Source organism: Hydractinia symbiolongicarpus, chromosome 14, assembly GCF_029227915.1.
Source record: "Hydractinia symbiolongicarpus strain clone_291-10 chromosome 14, HSymV2.1, whole genome shotgun sequence".
Lineage (NCBI taxonomy): Eukaryota > Metazoa > Cnidaria > Hydrozoa > Anthoathecata > Hydractiniidae > Hydractinia > Hydractinia symbiolongicarpus.
In genome coordinates, this window is record NC_079888.1 from 5,097,638 (window position 1) to 5,110,873 (window position 13,236).

The 13,236-nt window shown below is 32.1% G+C and overlaps 1 protein-coding gene across 1 annotated transcript in view; it reads left to right on the plus strand.

The window, feature by feature from the left end:
• LOC130625594 (E3 ubiquitin-protein ligase HUWE1-like) overlaps positions 1-13,236 on the plus strand; it is a 45,370-nt gene that overhangs the window by 2,205 nt on the left and 29,929 nt on the right. Inside the window, exons 2-21 of the mRNA XM_057440696.1 lie at positions 333-431; positions 650-784; positions 1,202-1,294; positions 1,669-1,821; positions 2,860-2,910; positions 3,407-3,496; positions 4,096-4,209; positions 4,990-5,089; positions 6,487-6,590; positions 7,057-7,207; positions 7,414-7,577; positions 7,763-7,864; positions 7,955-8,150; positions 9,819-10,046; positions 10,492-10,598; positions 11,048-11,225; positions 11,333-11,424; positions 11,509-11,723; positions 11,939-11,993; positions 12,208-12,384. Coding sequence (XP_057296679.1) covers positions 333-431; positions 650-784; positions 1,202-1,294; positions 1,669-1,821; positions 2,860-2,910; positions 3,407-3,496; positions 4,096-4,209; positions 4,990-5,089; positions 6,487-6,590; positions 7,057-7,207; positions 7,414-7,577; positions 7,763-7,864; positions 7,955-8,150; positions 9,819-10,046; positions 10,492-10,598; positions 11,048-11,225; positions 11,333-11,424; positions 11,509-11,723; positions 11,939-11,993; positions 12,208-12,384 — 2,604 coding nt within the window. The remainder of the gene's footprint in view (positions 1-332; positions 432-649; positions 785-1,201; positions 1,295-1,668; positions 1,822-2,859; positions 2,911-3,406; positions 3,497-4,095; positions 4,210-4,989; positions 5,090-6,486; positions 6,591-7,056; positions 7,208-7,413; positions 7,578-7,762; positions 7,865-7,954; positions 8,151-9,818; positions 10,047-10,491; positions 10,599-11,047; positions 11,226-11,332; positions 11,425-11,508; positions 11,724-11,938; positions 11,994-12,207; positions 12,385-13,236) is intronic.

Below are 13,236 nucleotides of genomic sequence, written 5' to 3' on the forward strand. Positions count from 1 at the left end.
AAAACAGGCTTTTTCAAGAAAATTTTGATACGTGTGTGGCAAAAAGCTTGTCCCAAGTATTTTAGGTGTGCTTTGTGTGTGTGCACTTGTTACCTTCTTATAAAATTTGTCATTTTGCAGGTGCTATTAATAGCACGCCTAAGCCATATTGTGTGTGTATGGAGGTGTGCTTGTTCTATTGCATGCCTCTCCTAAAAATGCCTACTAAAAGCAACAAAGCTACTACTCTTTTTGTTAGTTTTTCTGCATTCATTTTATCTTAAATGCTCTAATGATGCTTAACAACATACACCATAAGATGTTATGCATCATAATGAATATTCTTTTTATAGCCTGAAGATTGTCAAAATGTAATCCAGTTCTTCAAAACATGTACTGATAAGGAGTTGCTAGTAGAACTTCAAAAGATTAATGTTTGGTACTTTGGAAAGGTACGTTCTTGCAATTCCACATAATGACATATTAATTTGTCATATACTTGTGTGCCAACTAGGACATTTAACCTCTTTGTCAAAGCCTCAAAGAGATACAGACGATTTTTTAGGCCCCTTAGAAGTCCACTTAACACAAGTATACTGTATAATGTTTGTATAAGTGAAACTGTTTTTGTTTTTAATCTAATATATGCCTGTGTGTTTTTTCAATACAGTGTGAACTTTACCATTGGATTGATGTGCTTGACAGATTCGATGCGATATTGGCAGGTATAGCAAAACCAGCAGAGGGGAAGAAATGGATATTTCAATTTGATATACTGGAAGAAACCTATGGGAAGGAGAAAGGGGTAAGTATTCTTGTTACCATAGTATAAACGTAGTGGCTTCTCCCTCACCTGCATTTGTACAGAATCCTTTATCACTTATCACTTAATGTCAAAATAATAAACATGTAGTCAATAGTTTATTGTTCTCTTATTTTACAACCCAATTCACCAGTGAAGTTTGTATTACGGCCCGGGTTGCAGAAAAGCTTTAAATGGAGTGTCGCATATTGTAAATCTGCCGTCTAAGAAATGATAAGCTTACTCCTTGTGAAAACTTAGATTTCCTGAAGAAGTTTATAATAAAGATAATAAGATTCAAGGCTGATTTTTATACTGCCTTATTTATTATTAAAATCTTGTCAGTAAACTTTGCTACAACAGCAATTGCCATAGTATTCTGCAAATTAAATTAAATGCTTTTATTATGCTTGTTTTCAGGCACAGCAAAAGGAGTTGATTTTTCAGATCTTGAAATTCACAGCATTATTAATCGAGCATTCCTATGCACGACACCTTTACAACTCTATCGAGGTAACTATTTGTTTTCAACTATTTTTTATAATATTACACAACGGTTAAAAAATATTTTTGAGCTTGATTTCGACTGCAGTACCCAAATATAACACTATCCAATCCGATAAAAAATCTAGAGCCAAATTTTAAGCCTGCAGTTGCATATTTCTTTTCTTGACGTTTAAATCTATATTTTCTATTGAGATGTTCAAAGTTCAAAAAATAAATGTTCTTTGCAAACTAGGTGCCCTTAATTCTGTTGTGTGCATGGTTGTGTCAAAGAAAAGATTATTTTAATATAGCTTCAAAAAACAGTTATTTCATTCCAACAAGCAAATATTTACCTTATTCTCCCTAAAAATGATATTATATGACTTCATAACTCTTTTTAGCATCTCATTACTTTGTTGGATTGTGCTGATGGGAATATCATATTAGCAGGACTAAACCTTGTCTATGTGTTTAGTAAGCGTTCAAACTATTTGTCTCGGTTACCCAGTGAAAGAAAGAAACTTTTGCAAGAAAAGCTGGTTGATCTGGCTCAGGTATCATGCAGTTAACTTTTTTTAAAAGGATTTACATTCATCCTTCATCCACATAAACACCCTTAACAAAAATTATCATCCCTTTTAGTTTTTCTTTTTTGATAAATAAACAACAATGTTGGTTTTTTATATCTTGATGTTTTAGTAGATCAGCATTCTGATAAAGTATTCTCCTGTTTAGCATAAGGAGGTGCTTTATTGCATCAGGGTTCAAATTAGAAATATAAAGTTAGTTCATTAAAATGCGCCGATTGTAGAGAAAACCTCCTTTCAGCTTTAGTTGGGGAGGAAGGTAAGCCACTTGCCATTTATCCCTTGATAGTGGTTATTTTCTTGCATTAACCAATATAGAAATGGTCCTAAAAACGAAAAAAATATAAGATTCTCAGTTTTAACATTTTTTTTTCGTGGTATGATTAGCAAAGGCAGCATTTCAATTCACAAATTGCGAGTAGCAGCCTGCTAATTTAAATCATGTGCACTACATATTTTTTTAAAGTTAGGCTCTTTAGGAGTTTTTAGACACCTTTCTTTTAAAAAAGCACATGTTGTGTACATACTAAACAGAAAGCAGAATTACCTTCTAATATTAAAAAAATCAGTATAATAACAATAAAAGTGTATAACATTATGTTTTTAAGCTGATGTGATTAAAATACATTGCATTGTATTTCAGTCTTGTCATTCTAGCGTGGGCGATCACACTTAACGCCCCCGTGCATGACTAAAACCAAATAGAGTGTCCTGTTTTCTGGTTATAATTGTACACTTCAAACCAATGCAACCATGCAAAGCAATTTTTTTGTGCACAGACTAATTAAAGACTTAAAAATTACACGCCTGGACATCAAAAAACCAAGTTTGGAGGCGTGCTCTGCCACATGTGTAGCCTTTCCCTTTGTAGACTAGTTATAGACAAGACTAATTTAACTTGTAGTTAAGGAGTATACTTTAATTCAAAAGAAACACAAAAGAAAGCATTATATAATCAAATAAATTGCAATTTCTATTTTTAAATTTTTTTCTTCTTGTTTTCAGACATGGGGAGGATCCGAAGCTGGTTGTGCACTCGAACAATGCTGTTCAGAGGTTTGTAAACAATTTTTAATTACCCATGTGTTGATAAAGTATCTGTTAGTGTCATTTAAACATTGTGAACCTGGACGTATATATAAATTTAATAACAAAGAGACAGCATGAAGTGCATTTCAGTTTGATCTAATGAGTAATGTAGCAGTTACCAATATACAAGATCACAATTGCCAACAAGAAGAAGCAATTAGTACTAAATTTTCCTTTAATCTTTCCTCAGGAGGCAATATGATGCCTGTAACCAGGTTACATCTTCAACCGGAATACATAAAGGCTATTACTCTTTGCCTGTCACTTTGCCTCTAAAACAGAAAGTTTTCTGGAACAAGCTTTAATTTGATATAGTTTCTCTTCCCACAGAACCAAAAAACAACAGAAACAAAGTGCCAGAAAATATCCATAATGTTTTTTAATCAAAATATTTATTTGAATTTCCAAATGTCTTTTGACACATTCAAGCTTTGAAATGTATAATCTGTTATTTTTTTCTTAGGATGTTCCAATGGGGGCTGGAAATGTTTATTTTGAGTACTACTTGCCAGATGACGTGGTATTAGACTCAGAAAAAAATTCGACCACAAAGGTTGGTGAAGTTCCTTTTCTAAAAATAAATATTAAAGTATTAAATAAATGTCAAAAAATTGAATTTCTGGTGCATGACATTGTTGTTATTTATGTTTATTAAACGGCTTTTTCCCAATTGAAATTTTTCCCAAATTTTCCAATTTATTAGAGGGGCTAATTATATTCACTTCAAAATATGGGACTTATGGCCCATTTTATGCAAGTTGTTAAGGATTTCAATAAGACTACCTTGATGAAATTCCCGTTTGTGGTTTAGTGGCCCTTATTTTACATTTCTGGATTACACTCTGATATATATTTATACATCTAAAAATGTTGTCAGTCTTTTAAGAGAATGTTTTATGGTGTTTACCCCTATGGTGTTTACCCCAACAAGTTTTGTTGCATGGGAGGTCACACTATAAATGTATCTCAATGTTTAAAGTCCTTGTCAAAGCCAAAACAGTCATTTATCTCAAAAAAACTTAAAACATTCTTTGCAACTTCATTCTATATGCTATTTTTGGTAAACATGTTGACACCTGCTCTTATTATTGTTGATTTAAAAAGCCTATCACTGACATAATTTAACAATATATAGTTTCATATTATGTTTAGTTAAACTCAAATCGTTTTTGCATTGATTTGAAAAATATTCATGAAATGGCAGCAAATGTTGGAACAATAATGGAAAAGATTCTGAAAACAAAGAAAATTCCTGAAAATATGCAGGTAAGTGTAAAGAAAAAAATCTCATTCGTACGTCACAGGTTTTAAGTTATGAACAAAAGCTACTTGACACATTACTTTTGTAAAATGTTTTGAAAAGACAGTAATTTAGTTTCCAAAATCAGTTAGTTCAAATTATGTGTCATATTTTCTGACATGGTATATGCATGGTATATGCATGTTATATGCAGGCCTATCAATAAGGGGAGAGCGATCGCTCTTGCTCACGCAAAGACTTGCCAATTCTTACAAATGAGAAACTAGCTGAGCCATTATTTGTTGCCCCAATTCCACAAAAATTTTGTCTGGCTGAGCAGTATCAATTCATCTCACATGGAAATCAATGTTATCTTATTATTTGCAGTAAAAAATAACCACAATATATAAAAAAGACAAGATAAATAGATAAAAAAGATTTTGCAATAAAATATGCGTTTATAAACTTATTTTATTTATTCAGATTGCTTGCCCAGTGTATATTATTGCAACCTTGGTCAAGCGATTTATTGCTCGGGTGTTATTTTTTGCTGTTGATAGGCTCGTATATGTATACTATTTTTATGTAGTATACTTGTAAGATCTGTTTGTTCCTTTTATTGTACAAAGATTGTTAACACCCATATGCACATAACACCAATATGCACATAACACCAATATGCACATAACTATGTGCATATTGGTGGAAAAGTTATTTCAATGCAAACCAATCAATTGTCTCCACCTTGACTGCTGACTGTATCTTTTTTTGTGTGTGTGTTGCTAATTTATTATTAATACTTTTAGATGACATTTTATCATCGGTTAAGGTTAGCTCATGCAATGGCGAATTATGAACAAAGACTTCAGTTTGTGCAAGCTCGCCTGCAAGCTCTGTCTGTGTTAGGTAAATAGACAATATTTCTTAAAATAATTGTGTGGTAATGATAGTCAAAATAATGTTACTTATGCTGCTTTTATTTTGTAATAAACCAGCCGTTTAGGCAGGAAGTTTTACAGTGTATTACTGATTTAGTATTTGTTTTGCAGAAAAAAATGCTCACGTTATTAATAATTAATAATAATTGGCACAGCAAAAGAGAATGAAAAATATGAAAGTAGAAAAATGAGTTGGAGTTTCTAAACACTGCTTTTATGAAACCAAATAAAACGTGAAATGCATTGAAAACAAAACTAATTTTGATTTATTTTGTTTTTTAAAACAAATTTTAGCCTGTATTAGCCTACTTGGTACAGCGAAACCAACCAAAAAATAATAATGCAAAATGATTAATTTGTAAAAATAATAGGTTTTTGTACCTTGTGCAACAGAGTAGTCTGTTATAACACTCAAAAACTAATAATTCCCATATCGCTACACTAGACTGGTATCCTGCTGTGCTTCACTACTCTTTGTATTAAAAGTGGGACACAAAAATGAGCCCATTTTAAAGTTCTACCAGCTAAAGCCGTAGAACAATTAGTGCATCATGATTACATGACACTAAATATTAATGCACAAAAGTTTTATTTTTGTTTTATTTTTTTAGATCAAAGAGTTTTATTTCCAGCTAAATATATTTCTGCTTTTAAAAGCCTAAAAAAAACAAAATCCAAATGTGCATACTTTGTAACCAAACTAATATGTGCTGTAGGGCTAGAGTTATATTACACTATGATGTTGTCAACTGCTAAAAAAAATGAAACCATTGTTAAATATCTTAGATGTGAAAATAGGCCACGTATAATGTGTTTTTAGAATGAAATTTAACAAAAGCTGGCTGGTGCAAATGCCAACATGGTAACAAGCAGGCAGTTAATTAACATCACACCAGGATCTTTTTGCTGATGTTACAAATTTGAATTAGAAAGGCTTATGTAACTGTGATCTTCACTGAAACACATCAAAACATTTTTTATTTTTTTATTTTAAACATTTTTTACTGCGTTTTAACGTTTTTTAAAAACATATACACTACACATAATACTACAAAAATTTAGAATTTATAATTTATTTTCCAATTGTGACGATTTATTCCCATTATGGGGAAATGTTTGCTGAGATCATTAAAATTTTTTTCTCAAATTAAGGAAAAAAACTTAACTGATTTAAAGTAACTCAAAATTAAACAGCAGTCATCTCTCTTGCAACAAAGTTTTTTAGCAATAATACAAATGTGATACCTCACTTGGTTTAATCCCTTCATATCATAAGGAAGACAGTAGTAGATACATATAAAAAGTTATGACCTCGCATTTAAGGTAAGCTTGCACAGAAAGCTGTAATTGATTTTTTTTTGGTAGTTTATTCCAATGCAACTGTTCATGTAAACACGCTGGTGTATGATGGTTTGATCGAAGAGATTGTTAACACATTAAAGATTGTTGACGATAATAACAAACTTTCGGTAGGATGGTTTTCATTTTCATTTTTGTTCCTAGCATGAACTGTCATACAAAGGGGATTAATATACTGCTGCAATTAAAATATTTTACCCATGGCTGTTACAGTGACCGCCAAGAATTTAAATTGGCCAGCTAAGTCAATTTTTTCGGTGGTCAAACGAATCAGAATTGTGTAAAAATATTGTGTCAGGGATTTTACATGCAAGTAGGAGTGTTTAATTAAACTTTGTAACTTCTTATGGGACAAATGTATTAAGTGTATGAAACACACACATATTTTGCCATTAGTATGATGTCTTCGGGTTTTTTTTATCTGACTGTTGATTAGCCTTAAAGTGCTGTACTGGATATAACTTTAGAGACTGATTGCAAAAGTTGTTTTAAGCATTAGGCAGTGGAGCACAGAAAGTATCTGTGTTTCTTCTTTACTTTATATTGTTCAAGTTCCAGTTAATTTTCTTAATGTAGGAAGTGAAAGCATCATGTTTAAAGACCTTAACAGCTATCATTCATTTGGATCGTAATCCACGTCTGCAATCAATTATTGATAATACTGGCGCAACATCTTACCATGGCTTTTTACCCTCACTAGTTCGAAAATGTATCTTGCACATGACTAGTAGGTTACTTGCGATTTGTGCTCAATATTTTTAATTGACTAAAAAATTTCGAAAAAGTAATAATACCAGAAAGGTTGTTAAAAATTACATGGATTACCATGGCTGTAGTTTTTTTGTTGTACAAATTTTGTTTAGGTGCCCACATGACTTATTGTCGTGTAACTTAAGTAAGCTTTACTGAATTTCAATTGTTGTATTTGTTTAGATGCAGAGCACGAACCATTTCCACAACAGCTAGCAACATCTTTGTTTTCGTTCTTGTATCATCTTGCAAGTTACGAGTCAGGATGTGAAGCTTTAGTTGCTTCAGGGCTAATTGAATCTTTGCTTAAAGTTGTTTTGTGGCCTGGGAAAGATGATCACATCACAGTATGTTTATTTGACTCTTTACGTATTTCGCAAGAAGAGTTTCAGCGTGTGGAAATGCTCCCACATCTGTCATGCATAAAGATATAACAATATATGTAATATAGTAATAATAATTGTCCATGTTATAAATCCAATGCTGTTAAGAAGATAAGTCAAATTTCTTTGATGAATTTTAATTTTTATAGTTTGTAACACGTGCTGTCAGAGTGATCGACTTGATTACCAATCTTGATATGGCTGCCTTTCAAACCCATAGTGGCTTAAATGCCTTAGTTAGTCGACTGGAGGTAAGTTAGTCATAATAAACTTTTTATAGTATAAATGCAGAAAGAAAATGAAAGTTTTGATGATTATAATTTTTTTGCTTGTCTACTCAGAGAGAAATCAAGCTATGCAGTGAATTCCATGGACCCTCACTATCCTCTGACTTGCCTCTTGTCCCGATTGAAAAACCAAAAGGAGAAACAGAATCAAGTACTGTCACCAGTCAGCTAAGTTCCAGCAGTGAGATGCAAAATGATAACAAAGAATCAACAGATTTAAACCATGTTCCTACTGATATTGAGATGACAGGTGCGTGTTTGCAAAGTTTTTTTTTTACATTTATTAAAGCTAGCCATGAAATAACAAAACCCTTTATAACCAATATATAAAATGACCACTGTTTGCAGTTTGCATTTGATAATATAGCACCAGTTTTGAATGTATAGTTTACCTTAAAATTATTGTTATTATTATTTTAACACCTAAACACAATGCGGAGCAGATAACAAAATGGGTATTACCGTATTTTCCAGTATATAACCCACACATCCTACTTATCCAGGGTCTGACTTAAGCGAAGGTTTATTGTTTGAAGAGGGTAAGGATGTTTAAGGTACGGAGAAAAAGCATATTATTAGCGAGCGTCCTATTTATCTGGAGTTCCACTTAATGAGAGTATACTGCATTTGTGTCCTGGCTACATGAAGCGGGATTTTTTAGACATCCTTTTATTTTGATCAACTGCTCTGCTGGTCTAAACATAAGTCATTCATCAAATAAAATTTCGAACAAATTAAATATTTAAAACAAAACGCTGCACAAGTGCTGTTCTTGCCACCTGTTATTTTAAAAAGAAAGATCGTTTTTCTGCTGAGTAGAACAAAATACAGGTTAGGGTTAAACCTAAGGTAAAATCTCTTTTTGTGTATATTTAAGTTTTTTTGGCATAAAAATAGACAACATAATAATTAACAAGGATTTTCTGTAACAGGGATGTACAGAAAATTCTTTATAAAAAAATTAAATCATGTAGGTGAAGTAAGGTTACTATGTATAGGATTGTGCATGCGGTTATAATAATGTATGCGTTTTATCCTGTGGGTACTATTTTCTTCATTGAGAGGCTTGGCTATCTTTTGTGTACTCTACTGTCTGATTTGTGCAATGCTGGCTTTGTCTGCACAATTGTGTAAGGTTGTTAGAACTACAAATAAACGAAAGAAACAACACACAAAAGAATCTGTTTTAAAAAAGGAAAGCTTGACTTGCATGCTCCAGTAAATGTAGAAACTTTAAATGTCACAATAAATGACTGAAAATATGAAACTTTTATGTAGCCTGCACCATCTTTAATCGCACCAACAGTGAAAGTGGTAAGAATCAACTTATAACTTGCGGGTTATATACCAGGAAATACGGTAATCATCATGAATAAGTCAAATTTTTATTTCACAAACACCTGAAAAACTATGCATGGCAATTTTATGGAATTTAATGAACTAGACCATCTATAATTATTAATCCCTGCATAAATTAATTATTATTATTAAAATGACACTCCTTGTTTTCAACTAATTGGCTAATTTTACCTGTATTTTTGTTAATATTTCAGAACGAATGAATATAAAATAGGAGTTCAAAATAAAAAAAAATATCTAAAATCCAAGACTTATAGTTGCCAAACTGGATTCTTTCATTTTAATCACTTTCAAGTAGTACACATTTTCTGTACATTCTTGTTTTGTTATTAAAAAAGAAAATTTTATTTTTTTAATCCTTACAAAGAAATACATGGAAGAAATTTAATGAAATTAGGTATTAGCCTAGTACCCTGCCCAATTAGCTTCAGAAAAATATCTTGATTATTAGAAATGAAAGAATGGTAGTTATGGTACACTCTTTTAGTACTAAACATTGTTATTAATGGTACACAATGCTAAACTTTGTTCTTGATAACCAAAAATATTCTACTTTTAGAGGCTATAGATGAAAATGAAGTGAGTAAAAAGCCACTAGACAAACATTTACAGTGTTTACCACAAAGAGCGGCTCTGTTGAAATCTATCTTGAATTTTCTAAAGAAGGCAATACCAGATCCTGCATTTGCAGATTACACACGATCGTTAATGGATGAGAATTTACAAAATGCATTGAAAATGATTATCAGCAATGCAGAATACTATGGAGCTTTGTTGTTTTTACTGGGTATGCTTTTTTTTCTTTTTACGTAATCATGTTTGACAACAGAGATGGTGCAGTGGTAGTGCATTCGACTTGTACTTGTAAGGTTTAAGGTTCGAGTCCCCACTCCAGCACACTTTAACTGCTCATTTAATGCCATCTACTGAGTGCCAATCTGCTTGTGTGGCAGACAAGCAAGTTAGAGCAATGCTACTTGTATCTCTAGCAGTATAATGTAACATAGTTACTTACTTACAACAGTTTTGATATCAGTATAAATTTAACATTATAGTCATCAAAGTATTTCAAACTTATTACTAGCTGCAATAACAGAAGTGTAGGATTATTAAGTTATAAAAATAATATGTAGCTTAGCCGTTAGCCTTCTTTAAAGGTAGCACAGAAACTATTCCTTTCTAGAAAGTTTTTATTTTTTTATTTTTATAATTTAATAAAGATTTTTTTTTAGCTACGGATGTTATAACAGTGTTTATTTTTCACGAACCGTCTTTGTTATCGAGTTTACAAGATAGTGGCTTGACATGGGTTGTTTTGAAAGCATTGCTTGTAAAAGATGTAAGTTTATTTTTTTTTAAATTTTGTTTGGTTTATTTTTTCTGTAGTCAATGATACTTCTTCAGGCTCAATATTATCAAGCTGTTTCGCGGAACAAGTGTCAGTATGAGAGTTCAAATGCATTTAAACTTTTGACTGAATACTCTGTGGCTAGTTGATTAGGTACTTCATGAAGTAGCAATATCAGTATAAACAAGCCTGTGGCTATTTTTTTTAGCTTGTTATTCATAGCAAACTGTAGCTAATATATCCCTACAGGAACTTTAGAAATGTATGATATTCTCACAATATTCATTTGCAATCACATTTCTTTATTCTTTTCTTTTTTCTTTTTTCTTTTTTTTTTTTTTGGGGGGGGGGGGGGGTGTCTAGCAATTAAAATAACTCTGGGGATAACATAAAAGCTGCATGCCACCAAATTTTCAACTTGACTTGATTTTGTCTTACAGGTACCAGCAACACGTGAAAATTTAGCCTCTTTACCAAATACACTCAGTGCATTATGTTTGAACACACGAGGTTTAGAAGCCTTTGTCAGTTGTAAACCTTTCGAGAGATTATTTCAGATCCTAGTTAGCCCTGAATACTTACCTGCAATGAAAAGAAGAAGGAGTTCTGACTCAACAGGTATGTTTAAGAAAAGACATGATATGACTTACCTTACAGACCCTCCTATAAAGTAAATGCTGTCTTCTTGAAGCTTTTGTGTTCATTATTGCATTCTTTACTTTTAGGAGACACAGCAATACATCTTGGTTCTGCCATGGATGAACTTATGCGCCATCAACCGACATTGAAAACAGATGCAATGAAAGCTATTATAAAAGTAGGCAATATATTACTTTGTACAATACTTATAAAGCAGCATTACGTTGTACCTATTTGTTTATAAAAATTCTTTTATCTTTAGCTGCTGAAGCAATTATGTGCAATGGGTAGAAATCCTGAAATATTAGCATTTCATCCTACCGATAAAATCAAGCCATCAAAATCATTAAAAGGCCCTGAAGCTTCTGGTGGGAACACAACAGGATTGGAGGATCCATTATCTGACGACGAGATGGAGGAAGAATATCGTTCATTGCTTATCAGGAAGTCTGATAAAGAAGCAAAAGAAGAAGTCAAGTAAGGGACTTTCACTGCTTTAGAATATAACCTTGAAACAAAATAATGTTTTGAATGCTAAAGTTCTTTTCGTTGAAAAAAGTAAACACAGAAAAAGGTGACTGACTTGCATGGGATAATGTCCATGTTTTTTTTTTCCTCCTGAAAGAAACAGTGTAAATTTGTGTTATTGTTATTTTTACCATTGCAAATAGATTTTTTTATTATTTGGTTAGGTCACCTGATACCCAGAAAAAGTTTGTTCCAGTTGTTGACTATGTCTTAAACGTGGTGGGTATTTCTTAATTTTATAGAAATATATTTTCTTGATCTTTCTAAAAAAATTCTAAAATCATATATGAGATATGAGGTTTTTCTCACAATTAACTCTTTTTGAATTTATGCCAAATCTGACAGAGAAGCATGTACAAAAATGGCCCAACAAAAAATGCTGCTCAACCCACTGAAAATTTTGCATGTCCAGATAAAATTTATTTCTATTTAGATGAAATTTCTGGATAACATACTAAGCAACAATGGAAGTGATGATCATTGTGTGGAGTTTGTTCGCCTTGGTGGACTTAAACCACTCTACAATTTACTAAACATGCCAAATTTTCCACTGGAGTTCCCCTTAATGCCTGCTTGTCAGTCAATTGCACCTGTTTGCAAGTCCATAACAGTATGTTGATTTGGTTTTTAGTGTTTATAGTGTTTATTCACCTTATTATTGGACACTAGTAGTATGTTAGCTAAGTATGTCTTGGTTCCTATAGCAAGGTAGCTAAAACATCAAAATAAAAAAAATTAAAATTTGTAAGTAAAAAAGTTGATAAAGATCCAACTAAATTCCAAAAATACATATAATAAAACTGTGTAGAACCAATCCAGCCTTGTGGTCTTGTGGTTGTGTATTCTGGTAATCTCATCGATGCCCTTGGTTAAAACTAAATGCAACAATGGCTAAGCATGTTAAAAGTATCAGGTGTTTTATTGGTTAGTATAAGAAGCTTAATGTGAAAGTGTGAAATTTGACTGCTCATCGTTAGAAAGTCCAAATAGGAAAATGGATATTACCAGTGCTAGGTGAAATATTTCGATTTGTTTGAGGCAAATATTGTGATAAGGATCTGGAAGAGAACAAAAACGTTTACAAGTCGATGAAAGTAGTAATAAAAAAATTAGCAATTGTGGTTGTTGGTTGGCTTTTTATTTGTGTGCTTGCACAGAATATGCAATGTGCAGTTAAGCTACCATTTTGGCTCACAGACAGACAGCAAGTATTATAATAGAGAGTAACGTTTTGAAAAATGAATGTCTTTGTAAATATTGCTCAATGAAATTAGCCCTGTCAAACATTACAAACCGTTTTTCCTATTAAATTAACACAGTTTGTCCAATTCAAGAACCAGCACCAGAAAATTGATGTGGTCCCCAACTAGTAATGTAACAATGACTACAATGAAATGATAAAGATGACGATATAACATAACTAAAGTTTTAGATAAAAGATAATGACTGGTGTTAAGACTGT